Source organism: Stegastes partitus, unplaced genomic scaffold (genome assembly GCF_000690725.1).
Source record: "Stegastes partitus isolate 25-593 unplaced genomic scaffold, Stegastes_partitus-1.0.2 Scaffold1104, whole genome shotgun sequence".
Taxonomy (NCBI): Eukaryota; Metazoa; Chordata; class Actinopteri; family Pomacentridae; genus Stegastes; species Stegastes partitus.
Genome location: NW_007578835.1, coordinates 1 through 13,434, shown reverse-complemented (window position 1 = coordinate 13,434; position 13,434 = coordinate 1). Strand labels below are relative to the sequence as shown.

Sequence of the window (13,434 nt, the reverse complement as noted above, 5' to 3'; positions counted from 1 at the left end):
TGAGGAACCAAAAAAAATACTAGAAAGATAAAAATGAAGATAAAACAATAAATACATAGAACAGAACAGAGTAAACTTCTGGTTCTGACTCAGGCTTCGTTTGTTTGCGTTGAGGGGAAACTCGGCAGGTTCCAGTAAGTCGGCTGTTTGAGTTCACCGCCTGTTTGTCTTCGTCACAGCCGGGACACAAACAGTTCCACAAACACACGTTGCTCAACGCCGACCCGGTGACCCGACCCGGAGCTCGGCCGGGAGGCTTCAAATGAGCCGACGGCGGCGCCGGAGCAGCATTCAGCAACACGTCTTCACATCGAGCAGCAGCAGGAAGAAGAGATGCAGCGACTCGGTTTACTCGTCTGTCTGGTCTGCGTGGCCTCCAGTCTGGTGAGTCGCTGCAGCTTCTCCAACCAGGACAGAAGCTCAGTCGTTTGTCTCAGGAAAATTAACGAAGTCAAGACTTTTACTTGTTCGTAAATGAGGAGAGTTTAATTTTATTGCTGCTTTGCGTTATTTCATTTAATTTATAATCATGTTGACGTTTAATCGTTTTCAAGTAAAAACCTTAAGCTGCTTTAAAAACCAAAACAAAAAAACACTTTCTGTTGATATTATTATTAATCACAGTAATAATGAATAACGATAAATAATAAATTAATAGAAAGTATCAGATTACATTTTTTTCTTTATAATACTTTTTAAGTTAATAATAATTACATTTTTTATTTATAATAACAATAAGTTATTATATTTTTTTGTTTTATCTGTGGCTCAAATTTTGATTTACTGACTCTCTTGTAACCGGCCGGCGTCTAGTTTGGATACGACAGAAGCTCGGCTACGAAAATAAAATCACGAAAACACAGAAATATAAAGTTTGTGTCGCAGGAACACGGATGAGTAGAAAACAACACGTAAATGTGTGAATAATGTAATTTAAAGTTGTCGCAGTGAGCTTGGAAAGGACTCACTTCTCTGAGGTTGTGGGTAAAAACCAATTCATTCAATCCCCTTTTTTATTTCTCCAAAAGCTCTAGAATTGAATTTAATGAAGGACTCGTGTTTAACTCCTTCACTGAATTTGTTCTGGAGTCACGTGTTTACAGGAACATTTCTTTGTTGCACTCGTGCCCCAAAGCAGCTCGAGTAAACGAGCGGCGCTGTGTGTGTGGTTTCAGGCCGACTTCGACCCGAGAGGAGCCCGTCCGGTGGAGCACGGCACCAGATCCGAAAAATGTGCCACGGAGAAGGAGTGGCCTTTCTGCACAGACGACGAATGGGTACGTTAGCCGTTAGCCGACCGGTTGGAGGCTGCTTACATTAGCTGAAACAAAGAAATGTCGTACGTTTCTTTACATGCAGCTGGATGGTGGCACGCTGGTCGGCCAGCGCTTGCTCTTGGGTTTTCAGGTTCTGTCGAGGCGGTCCCTCCTGCTGCAGCTGATCCAGATCTCCTTTTGTCCTCCCTCAGGGCCCCAAATGCCCGTCGGGCTGCAGGATCCAGGGTCTGCTGGATAAGTACGACCACGGCGTGGTGAAGAGGATCGAGCAGATCCGCAGCCTGCTGGACCAGAACAAGGCCAAGCATCGCTCCGCCGACCAGGTGTCCAAGCAGACCTACGACTACCTGAAGGAGAAGCTCACCCTCGACGCTGGTCAGTGTTTTGTTTCCCGGCTAGAACAGGGTCACGTCTACCAGCAGGCTCATATAAAACCCACTGAGCAAGTTCTGAGGATTTCGTGCCTCCGTGCTCTTAACTTTTAGTCATTATGACTTTCCTCCAAGTTTTAGTGTTTTTTCTATTTCCCACGAAGATACAGTTTTATGGCCTGAGGTGTTCATTTAGGAGAATGGAGAGTCTGACAAAACAGCTGCTGATGGAAAGAAAGTCAATGTCACCTTTCAGTTCGCCTGTTTTGTGTCCCTTTGTTGTTTTGCATCTTTATGTCGTCTTTTTGTGTCACATTTTAGTCATTTTCCATCTTTTGTGGTGTCTTCGTCTCACATTTTGCTCATTTTTACCAGGCAACAACAACAACTACTACGACCTGGCCCAGAGTCTGCGCCAGAGGATCACGGACATGAAGATAAAGATCGACCGCCAGCTGAGGGTCCTGGCCGCCCTGAAGGACCGGGTCAAGGACCAGGTCACCCAGATGCAGAGGCTGGAGGTACGGCGAGCCAACAGGGACGACGACACACTTCTAAATACTTACATTCACACTCCAGGAACACAGAGAGAAACTAGAGAAGCTGGGAAGTTGAGGAGCAGCCAGTGTTTCTGGCTAATCGGCTGCGTAACACAACCCGACTGCACTACTCGGTCAGATTTCACTTATGGAGGCGTGCTTCTAACTCTTTGTCGCCTCTGACAGGTTGATATCGACATCAAGCTCCGTTCCTGCAAAGGATCTTGCGCCAGCTACTCGGAGCACCAGGTGGACCTGGACAGCTACGTGACTCTGGAGAAACAGGTAAAGACTCGAGGTCCTCATTGGCATCCACATTCTGTGAGGGTTTCAGCTTCATCGTGAGTCTAATTTAAGTGGAAAATCTTAACTTTATGCCTCAAAACCACTTAAATTTGAAATAAAAATATATTAAGGTAATGTTTGTGCACATTGACAGCTCAAAAAAAACTATTTTAGTTCTAAAAATCTTGTTTTCTCGTCAGAATACAGGTATTTACATGTGTCATAACCCGCATCCTACTGGCTGAGGGTTCCATTTCTAACATGAAATACAGGATATATAATAGATGAGGATCTGCAGTCAAAGCTTGTCAGCATATCGTGACTGATGGGTCGTAATGTGAGTGATTCTCACCCAGTGTTTGGCGCTGCTTTGAATTCCCAGGTGCAGCAGCTGGACTCCCAGTTGGACCAGAACGTCGAGTCGGTGGGGACGCTGTACGTGATGAAGAGCAAGCCGCTGCAGGACGTCCTCGTGGACAGCATCTACAAATCTGGCGCCGGAGTGGCAGCGCAGAAGAAAGAAGATTTCTTCCCTGAGGTGAGGCTCCGACACGCTCGACACCAGCTCTGTGTTCTACTCTGGGACTCTGCTCGAGTAGCTTCTCCATGTTCACGAGGCAGAACAATCCTGACTAATGTCACGCTGGCCCTTAACGGGACTGAAAGAGGCCATTTTGGCTCCTGTTGCTTTAAGGCCCTCCTCCCTCAAAGCCCACTGTCTTCTGATTGGCCAGTTTCTGGAAGCCTGCGCTCACTGCTTGTGAGTTGAACCTGCAGCTGACGCATGCGTTATTTATCTGACACTTTGGCCACATTTATTATCCCCTTCCAGCATTTTAACATGAAGCAGTGTTTCGCCGTGCTTCACTGTCAGGACCATGATCCACTGTGGTGGTCCTGGTCAGGTTCACACCAAACATCTGGACTCCATGTGAGCCCAACACATTGATCTCCATCTGACCAGAGGATGTTCTCCAGCATCCATCAGGCTTCTGTTCATGTTCTCTGGTGAACTTTGATGTGGAAGTTTAGCTGTGAGCAGCAGCCAGGTTTAGTTCTGCTCCTCCGTCCATAGAGGCTGATGTTCTGAAGTGTCCTTCACACTGTGTGAGCTTCACACTAACTCTGGTCTCCATTGATCAGCCCTGTGCCAAGTCTGAAGCAGCTGCCTTTGTCTGGTGTCCACAGCTCCATAGTGACAGTAGTTGACTGTCCGTGGAGTCGTTGTAGGAGGACGACCACTGCAGCCCTGATCAGTGCTGCTGTGGCTCCTTCTGGACCTCCTGGTTCCTGCTCACACTGGGCTGCACTGGGTTCTAGCTGCTCACTGATCTTCTGGATCCTTTTCCATCTTTGTCAAGTCTCACAATCAGATTTTAAGTTCCTCTGGAAATTCTCTTCCATGTGGAGCCATCTGGACTCAGTTTGGGTCCTTCAGCGTCTGTATCTTCATTACAGTCTTCTACAGTATTTGCTTTTGATTGCACTTAAGAGGAACTTAGAAGTTCTGCAGCTACTGAGAGGTGACACCAGGAGGTTTTGGCTCATTTAACAAAGTGCTAAATCTTGTAGCTGAAATCCTGCTCACACCATCACACCCTTCTTCTTCCTCCAGGTGAATACGGTCCATTTGATCCTGGAGGAGGAAGGCTCCAGCTCATCCCCAGCCACCATCTCCAAGGTCCCAGGTACTTCCTACTCTCCATCCACATCATCGTCCTCCTCCTCCTCCTCCACTTCTTCCTCCACATCCTCGAAATCCATCACCGAGATCGGGGGACGAGGCGACGGGGGTTTGTTCAATCTGGGCGGAGGCTTCCCCAGCACAAGCCACGTCTCCACCCAAAGCCTCTCCTGCACCAAGAGCATCAGGAGGACGGTGGTTCACACCAAGGACGGCCCGGTGGAGAGGATGGAGGAGGTGATCGAGGGAGGCCCTGAGTGCCAGGCGCTGAGGGACAGTTCCAAGGGAGGGTTGAGCTCGCTGTTCCCCAGCCTCACCCACACATCCTCCTCCTCCTCCTCCTCCTCCTCGTCTTCGGTCCACGCTGGCGGCGCCAAGGGAAGCATCTTAGGAGATTCCAAAACCGGCTTCATGGATCCATTCGGCTCGGACCTCGGCGCGTTCATGACGGGCAACGTGGAGGACGACGTTCCCGACTTTCAGGCCCGCAGCTTGCACGGCATGCGCGTCGAGCGGCAGGCCGATTATGTAGGAAAAGGTACCAAGACATCCGACCTGGAGTGAAGTCTGCGGCGCCGTGTCGGCAACGCTCCGCTAGGTAGCATGTGTTAGCATCAGCAAGCGTGCTAGCTAGCCCCTATGTACCAAAAGCAAGAAGTGAAAGCAGGATTTTTTATTGTTTGTTGCCAGAGCATTAAAGTATTTTGGAAGAAACGGTAAATTGAAGATAAATAAATCGGTGTCGGACGTTTTGCACTAAGATGGAAGCTAGCATGTAGCTAAATCAGTTCAGCGCCTGTTCACTTCCCGACAAAGACAGCAACCAAACATTCGTACAATTTTCAAAGTATTTGAACCCTCTGAACCCTAAAACCCAGCAGGATGTTATCGCCTTAAAAAACAGCTGCCGCAGGACGTCTCAAACTGGAAACCGCTTGAAACTGTGACGTTCAGTTCACACGTTAAAGATGGAGTGAACGTTAGCCGATAAATGTCGACAGTATGTGGAGCTGCGTTGGTGACACCGATTCAGGGTTTGTTTGTTGTTGTTTTTATTCTAAAATACGTAATCAAAGAAATTGAACTTTTTTAATCTGCTCTGTGGCGTAATAACGGGCACGCTGCAGATCTGTGAAGAACACGTCTCTGAGTTCTTCTCCGTCTTCATGTCGTTCTGGTTCCAAAGAGAAGCAGAGAAACATGAAGCACAGTGAAGACGTAAGCGGTCGGAGTTCAGAGGGTTCAAAGATACTGAATTTACCAGCAGTTAAAGCCGAGTTCTCCTCGTTTCAGATTCCTCTCAGAGCGCGTCTGTAGAAGTGCAAACTAAGAGTCAGGTCTGTAGGAAACTATCGAGCCAAAGCCGGCGTTGTGCCAAAAGAAAAAGAAATTACAGCTTCTTGTTAAAGTTTCAGATCATGTTCGTCCGCAGCTGCTTTTATCTGCATCGGTCGTTAAACTTCATCTCCTTGTTTAGTTCTCGTACCACCAGAATCTGGCCCGGCCTTTAGGAGTTAGTTTGGTACGTCTGACGTGCTCAGATTGTTTTATCTGAAAAAGCTCATGAACTTTGGGGCTTCTGCTATTTAAAATGAAGTCCTCCAGTCACGTCGTAGGGGCTGCAGCCACGTTTATGACAGTAGAAAACTGTATCGCGGCATCATGGAGGTTTTTTTGAAGTGGTTTGGTTGTGATCCAGGTGCCACCATGGACGGCAGGTTTTGGCACGACGCCGGTCCTCGCTAACTCGCGATCTCTGTTCGCAGATTGCGTGGACGCCCACCAGAACCACCTGAACGGGGAAAAGAACGGCCTGTTTAAGATCAAACCCGGCGGCGGCAACTCCGTGGCGCTAGTGGAAGTTTACTGCCAGCAGGAGGGCATTATGGGCGGGTGGGTGTTAGTCCAGCAGCGGGAAAGCGGCGCGCTCGACTTCAACCGCACCTGGGCCGAGTACCGCGACGGCTTCGGCTCGGTCGACGCACAGGGCAAGGGGGAGCTCTGGCTCGGCAACCAGAACCTCCACCTGCTGACCAGCCGCGGCGAGACCATGCTGAGGGTGGAGCTGGAGGACCGGGAGGGGGGCGTGGCCAGCGCCGAGTACACGGTCCGGGTCGGCCCCGAGGACCAGGGGTACCCGCTGCTCGTGTCCGGCTACACCGGGGACGCCGGCGACGCTCTGGCGCCGTCGCACAACGGGATGAAGTTCAGCACGGCGGACAGAGACAACGACCGGGCGGACGGCAGCTGTGCACAGCGGTTCGGAGGCGGCTGGTGGTACAACAGCTGCCAGTCGGCCAACTTAAACGGGCTGTACTCCAAAGGCCCGAACGACCCGATAGCAGCCCAGAACGGAGTCGTGTGGGCGACGTTCAAACCGGCCGATCACAGCCTGAAGAGCGTCCGCATGCTTATCCGATCGGCTGCTTTCTGACAAACATCTTTAGTCCACAACTGAAAAGAAAAGTCAAACATCTGGACCCTGGAGAGCTGCTTTCTCTTTTTTTTTTTAGATAAATAGATAATTCTGGGATTTCTAAATGGTGTCAAACGGTGTCGTGTGTGTTTTCCCTGATGCTCGTGTTTTTGTGTAACCGTCAGCGCTGAGCCACTCTGTACACACTGACCTCTGCTCAATCAATAAAGACTCGCTGTTCACTTCAGCCGCTGTGCTCTGTGCTCTCATTTCACCACCAGTCCGTCAGAGGCTCTCCGTTCAAAGCACTTACACAACAGTCAAACCTTCCAGGGTCACGAGCAACTTCAAACACACACATCAAAAAATTTAAAATGATCCCAAAAGCTTAAGCGAATCAAACTAATGTGGCTTTTATTTTTCATATACTTAATCCTCCTGTAGGCTTTGGGAGATTTTAAACTATATTTTCATAATAAAAACATAAATTATCTGCAACCGTTTTAGCATCAGAATTTTACCTCTTGCTTTTTTTGTGGTTTGTGAAAATACTTGGACCACTTGTGGACGAACACACATCCAGCAGGTCGGCAGATGTTCCACGTTAACAGCTGGACGATGTCCACCTTTATTATTATTTTATAAGAGATTTGCTTTTATTTTAAGTCTTTTGATGATTTAAAAAAAAAAAAAAAAATCAAAAGCAATGAAACCAACGTTAAGTTACGCTGACATTCTCGTCTACAAATGAGTACATTTGGTTTTATTTTGTTAAACTCAACACGAGAAACAACTTTTAATCCGTCCAATCAGCGACACTTCTGCAGACTCTTGTTGAAGCTGGACCTTTAGTACTTTCACATATTTGGCGTCGGACACATCCTGACCGACGTCCTTTAGCTTCATCCTGGCTTCATGTCGCCTACTGAAACACGCAGACTTCTTAGAAGCGGTTTCATTGTGGTTCTTGATCAGAAAGTGCCAATAAATGACTAAATCCTGATGACATGAAGGTCACCTCGAGCATTTTAGGTTCTGTTGACTCCAACTTTGACCGACATCAAATATTTAATGATCTTTGAACCGTCGCCCTGCCGACGCAGAACAAACGGTCGTATCTCATGTTTGCTAATGTTCTGTTTGAACTGGAGCTCAGCTGAAGGTGAACCGACCTCCTTTATGTCCCTGCAGTGTGTTTGAGGCTCCAACGGCGGAACCAAGATGGCCGCCAGTCCGTCGGGAGGCAGCAGTGCGGAGCGACGCCGGACGCCGCGATGTGTTCGGACGACGACTGGGTGAGAAACAGATGTTGTGAAAACAAACTCTACTTCTGTGGCGCCTTTCAGACCTGCAGGTACAAAGTGCTTCACAAACAGTTTTAAAATAAAAAGCAGCAAGAAGACGGACAAAAACTACGACAAGAAAGACGACAGAAGACAATAAAGAAGAGGTTAGAAAATAGAATAATATGTAAGAAAAGTCAATGATGATTAAGAAAATATAAAACTTTAACAAAAGACAAACAGTGAAATATTAAAACTGACAAAATAACAGACAATAAAGAAGACTGTAGAAAATGTATTAAAGCACTTAATAAATAAAAGATAAAACTACAACCAAACAGGAGCAAAACACAATAAAACATTTACAAAAGACAAATATCAGAACAGACAATAAGAAAAGAGTAGAAACAAAAGTCAATAAAATATTTAGAAGATAATAAAACTTTTTTTTTTAAAAAGGCTAAAGATAATAATAATAAAAAAATTACAAACACAAAAATAAAATATCAAAAAAACTAAATAAAAAAATGTGAAAAGACCTTAAAACATTAGAAAAGAAAACATCTGAAAATGTAGTGAGACATGAGACAACAAAATAAAACATTAAAAATCAGAACAGAAGATTGAAAAAGACCTAATAAATAATATTATATTATAATAAATAACAACATGTTAGTAAAAGTCAAAAATAATATAAGACTAAATAAAAAGGTGAAAAATAGAAAAAGAAGTAAAAAGAAAATTTAAAAAAAACAACAGAAAAGACAATAAACTTTAATCAACAAAAGAAAACATTTGATAATTAACATGATGTGAATATATGAACATTAAATAAACATTTAAACTACGTAAAACATTAGGAAAGAAAAACATCAAAAACACCAAAACAGTAGAAATGAAAATAAATTATTACACGGGACAATAAAGAGAATAAAATGTTAAAATAACCCAAAAGATAACAAAACTGAAAAAAAGAAAACAAAGACAAAACATTGTAACGATGGAAAAAGCAACAAAACACAAAAACATGAACAATCCTAAAAGTTCTAATAAAACGTTAAATATGAACAGGTGTTAAAGTTAATTTATTTTCTTTGCCGTTAAACTCATCTTTTGCCCCACAGGTCTCTAAATGCCCGTCGGGCTGCAGACTGCAGGGTCTGATCTGGCAGACGGGGGGCGCCGTGGAGACGAGGCTGTGGACGGCGTGTCAGACGCTGAAGACGCTCGAAGGCGCCGCCGAGGAATCCATGAAGGCGACGGCGAGCGTGTACAGCTCCCAGCGCCGGCTCGTCGTCGGCAGATACAGTTAAGACTCGCTCTGGGCTTCTGGGGCTTCGGGATGATTAAAAAATAATTAATAAAATCCGTCCGACTCACGGACCGACTGGTGTTTGTCCACAGCGTCCGAGCTGAAGTTTGCTGAACTCGCAGACGGTCTGTCCGGTAACCTGACGTCGCTACGGCAACGGTCAACCTCGTTGTGGCGGCAGCTGGAGGAGCTGAGCGGCAGCGTCCGGACGCAGCTGGAGGACCTGTATCGAACCGAGGTGAGGCCGCATTCACGCTACCGCAAAAACCCTCGTTCCTGCTGCTACCGCACTGTTTAACATGACGAAGCAAATTCTGCACGGCAGCCGACAAAATTACTTAAATTCTGACAAAGGATTGAGATCATCAGGACCATCGGCCAAGATGTTTAACAAACAGGAAGTGGGAGACCGAGGAAGCCAAAGAATAACCCAACTCATTACATTCTGAGTTCATGCCAGCTGAGCTACTATTGTTTTAGGGACGTTCTGTGACATCGCTGCTTTCATCCCACGTCAGGGAAGATCGACTTTTTATGAGTCATCTCATATTTGGTACCAGCCAATCCAGAGTCCTAACCTGATCCCATTTCCCAGATGACACACACTTCAAGAACATGAAAGCATTTGAAATCAATCAAGGATTTCCTGAACAACGTGGAGGTGATCCTCCTTCTTCATTGCTCCACTGACTTTGTGTAAAGCTCCAGGTCCACTGGCAGCAGAACAGAACCAGAGTATGATGCTGCCACCTCCATGCTGGATGGTTGGTTTGGTGTTTTTGAGGTTAAAACATATTTCTGCTCATTGTGACCAAAAAGCGGCACTTTGGTTTAATTTGACAGCAGAACTTTCCTCCAGATATTTCCTTCAGGAGCTGATAGAGACCAAAACCAGAACCAAAGAGAGCGACTGTTAGTGTCACATGTTGTCCAGCGTTATGTCGACATGACGGACTGATACTGTCGTCGTTGTGCCCGCAAGCTGTTGAAACATGTAAACGTCCATTAAATCGCAGATGCATTCGGGGTCTTTGTGGCAACTCAGGATTCTTCTTCAGTGCTTGTTGCTCTGCAGTATGTTGTGGCGCTAACATCTCGTTTCTGTTACCAGGTGGACGCTGACATGAAGCTACGAGCCTGTCACGGGTCCTGCCGGTCGGCGCTGCCGTTCGACGTCGATCACTCCAGCTACCAAAGGCTTCAAACTGACCTGGACAAGACGCTCAGCCGGAGAAACAAGGCCGCCGTGCCGCCGGCAGACGTCCCACGCATCAAACTGCTGCCTGAATATGAGACCATCCCGATGGTCCAGACAGAACTACTGACCCAGTTTGAGGACATCGGACAGAATCAGTTGACTCTGGTGGAGTCTGTGGATGTGGAGGCGCTTGACGCCGCAGAGCTGGAACGACCAAAGCTTTGACTGTTTGCAAAAGAAGCACTTTGTAGGTTTTGAAGGAGACAATGGGAACGACCATCTCCACTTTCAGTTTCAGTTTACAGTCTGCAGCGAGAATCCACTGCGACTCATTTTGTTCACGCTGTGCAGATCAGACACAGCCGAGACACTTTAGGTTTTTATTAACACCTCTGAGGGCGGGATTTACCTGAAATAGCTTGTATGCTCGTCTGAAAGCTCAATCGTCACTCAAGTAAAGTTTCATATGAGGTGAATTATGTCATGAATGTCATGCCTGTAAGAGCTACATTTCTGGAGATGTCAAACCCTTAAAATGTCGCCTCTGGTGGGCTGTTGAAGATATGTAAAATCATCGGTCTGAAAAATATGAACTGTTGTACAGAACTTAGTTTAGGCTCCAGACTAACACCAGTCTAACTTTAAGACATGTTTCCTGAGTTTTGTCTGAGTTGACAGACTGACCATCGATGAAACTGAAAAGCTCTTTCAGGTTTTAAAGTCACACATTTGCAAGCAAGAAACTGGGAGTTACATCCTCACGGCCCGTCCAAATCAGCACCTTGTTTGTTTCTAAATAGGCCCAATTCAGTGAGATTCCTGAAAATCTGGACTATTTCTAAACTGTGAAGTGTAATGATCGTAGATGAACAGGAAAACAAACCCAAACATTTTCTGAGTTTTCTCTTATTGCAAATCTCTGACTTTAAAATCTCTCATCATGTCAGTGTGTGCGTTTTGTTTTTGTTGTGAATGTCAATGTAGTGATAACTGTAGACACAGTGCCACCATTTTGGGTCCATGAAGGATTGTGTTTCAGTGTATTTATTAGCCATACATACACAGTGGGGGTGCATTGCGGGGATCAGTGTTTACGACGGTGGTGGTTTGATGCATTTCGTCTGCATGTTGCTGTGTTTCACCCGGCACAGGTGCAAGTTTCTTGTTTTTACCGACTCCTTTGACTGACTAGAACGTTGATTAGTTGCCATAAGTGATTAAATCGATTAAAAACAGATGAACCGGTGAGGCAGGAGGCATGCAGCATGGACTCTACAGAGTAAACTTACTGAACAATGTGGAGCCATGAAATGGAATGATGACGTTTTCTTTTGAGAATCTGAACGAACATTTTTGTACCATGTCTTGTATAAAATAAAACAATTGTGAAGAACTAGAAATCTGTTTATGTTCTTCATTTACTACACTGTTTTTACAAAACCATGATTTTACAATAGACTTCACACTGTTTGCACTGTGTACTACCTCCTGACAGGTTTTCATGACATTCTGTACGACGACCTTTTTCACCAAAAACATGCTGTACACTGTGTGCACAATTATTAGGCAAGTGATTGTTTTGACCATATCATCATTTTATCCATAATTTCCAACTCCAAGCTGTATAAACTTGAATGCTTATTGGATTTAATGCATATCAGGTGATGTGTATTTGTGTAACGAGGGAAGGTGTGGCCGAAGGAGATCAACACCCTATATCAAGGTGTGCATAATTATGAGGCAGATTCTTCTCCTCAGGAAAAATGGGCCAAAAAAGAGATTTAACTGACCCTGAAAAGTCAAAAATTGTAAAAAGTCTTTCAGAGGGATGCAGCACTCTTGGAATATCGAAGATACTGGGCCGTGATCACAGAACCATCAAACGTTTTGTTGCAAACAGTCAACAGGGTCGCAAGAAACGTGTCGAGAAGAAAAGACGCAAATGAACCGCCAAAGATTTGAGAAGAATCAAGCATGAAGCAACCAGGAAGCCATTATCCTCCAGTGCTGCCATATTCCACAACTGCAACCTACCTGGAATGTCAAGGAGTATGAGGTGTTCAGTTCTCAGAGACGTGGCCAAGGTAAGAAAGGCTGAAACCCCACCACCTCTGAACAAGACACATAAGTTGAAACGCCAAGAATGGGCCAAGAAATATCTGAAGACTGATTTTTCAAAGGTTTTGTGGACTAATGAGATGAGAGTGACTCTTGACGGACCAGATGGATGGGCCCGTGGTTGGATGGGCCCGTGGTTGGATCAGTAACGGACACAGAGCTCCACTTGGACTCAGACGGCAGCAAGGTGGAGGTGGGGTGCTGGTGTGGGCTGGTATTATTAAAGAGGAGCTAGTTGGACTTTTTCGGGTTGAAAATGGACTCAAAATCAACTCTCAGACCTACTGCCAGTTTTTTGGAAGATACTTTCTTCAAGCAGTGGAACAAGAAAAAGTCTGCATCTTTCAAGAAGACTTTCATTTTGATGCAGGACAACGCTCCATCACATGCATCAAAGTACTCCACTGCGTGGCTGGCCAGTAAAGGCCTTAAAGATGAAAAACTAATGACATGGCCCCCTTCTTCACCTGACTTAAACCCTATTGAGAACTTTTGGGCCGTTCTTAAGCAGGAAATTTCCAGTGAAGGTAAACAGTGCACCTCTGAACAGTGTCTGGGAGGCTGTGGTTGCGGCTGCACAAAAAGTTGATTCTGACCAGATCAAGAAACTGACTGACTCCGTGAATGGAAGGCTTGTGACTGTTATGGAAAAGAAGGGCGGCTATATTGGTCACTGAGTGTTTTTTGTTTTTGTTTTTTGAAATTTCAGAAATGTTTGTTTGTAAATTTTGAATGTGTTTATTATACTCACTTTAACAGGTGAAAATAAACAAGTGAGATGGGAAAATCTTTGTTTTTCATTTAGTTGCATAATAATTCTGCACATTAATAGTGACCTAATAATGGTGTACATATAGATATTCTCTTAAGAAGGCCAAAACTTCACTTTTACGACTTAAATGTTCAAGTTTGAGGGTTTGTTAACATTTTGGATTGACCAAGAGCACTGTA

General features: G+C 45.3%; 2 protein-coding genes across 2 annotated transcripts; both read left to right on the top strand.

The window, feature by feature from the left end:
• The first annotated feature begins 272 nt into the window (after positions 1-272).
• Positions 273-6,819, top strand: fga (fibrinogen alpha chain). Its single transcript, XM_008296147.1, has 8 exons — positions 273-384; positions 1,176-1,277; positions 1,469-1,652; positions 2,024-2,169; positions 2,374-2,472; positions 2,855-3,010; positions 4,088-4,694; positions 5,923-6,819. Exons 1-8 carry the CDS (start codon positions 334-336, stop codon positions 6,588-6,590), a joined length of 2,013 nt encoding a protein of 670 aa, XP_008294369.1. The 5' UTR covers positions 273-333; the 3' UTR covers positions 6,591-6,819.
• Positions 6,820-7,846: 1,027 nt separating this feature from the next.
• On the top strand, positions 7,847-11,765 carry LOC103367952 (fibrinogen alpha chain). The gene is made up of 4 exons (XM_008296153.1): positions 7,847-7,867; positions 8,980-9,163; positions 9,260-9,405; positions 10,279-11,765. The coding sequence occupies exons 1-4, from the start codon at positions 7,847-7,849 to the stop codon at positions 10,588-10,590; spliced, it is 663 nt and encodes a 220-aa protein (XP_008294375.1). The 3' UTR covers positions 10,591-11,765.
• Positions 11,766-13,434: the final 1,669 nt, after the last annotated feature.

What these genes read in the sequence shown, in the direction of transcription:
- LOC103367952 (XM_008296153.1), top strand. Translation starts at nt 7,847, where the DNA reads ATGTGTTCGGACGACGACTGG. An exon ending in TGTGTTCGGACGACGACTGG is followed by an intron (nt 7,868 to 8,979) that starts GTGAGAAACAGA and finishes TTTGCCCCACAG; the next exon opens with GTCTCTAAATGCCCGTCGGG. An exon ending in AGGACCTGTATCGAACCGAG is followed by an intron (nt 9,406 to 10,278) that starts GTGAGGCCGCAT and finishes TTCTGTTACCAG; the next exon opens with GTGGACGCTGACATGAAGCT.
- fga (XM_008296147.1), top strand. Translation starts at nt 334, where the DNA reads ATGCAGCGACTCGGTTTACTCGTCTGTCTGGTCTGCGTGGCCTCCAGT. An exon ending in TCTGCGTGGCCTCCAGTCTG is followed by an intron (nt 385 to 1,175) that starts GTGAGTCGCTGC and finishes GTGTGGTTTCAG; the next exon opens with GCCGACTTCGACCCGAGAGG. An exon ending in ACGTGACTCTGGAGAAACAG is followed by an intron (nt 2,473 to 2,854) that starts GTAAAGACTCGA and finishes TTGAATTCCCAG; the next exon opens with GTGCAGCAGCTGGACTCCCA.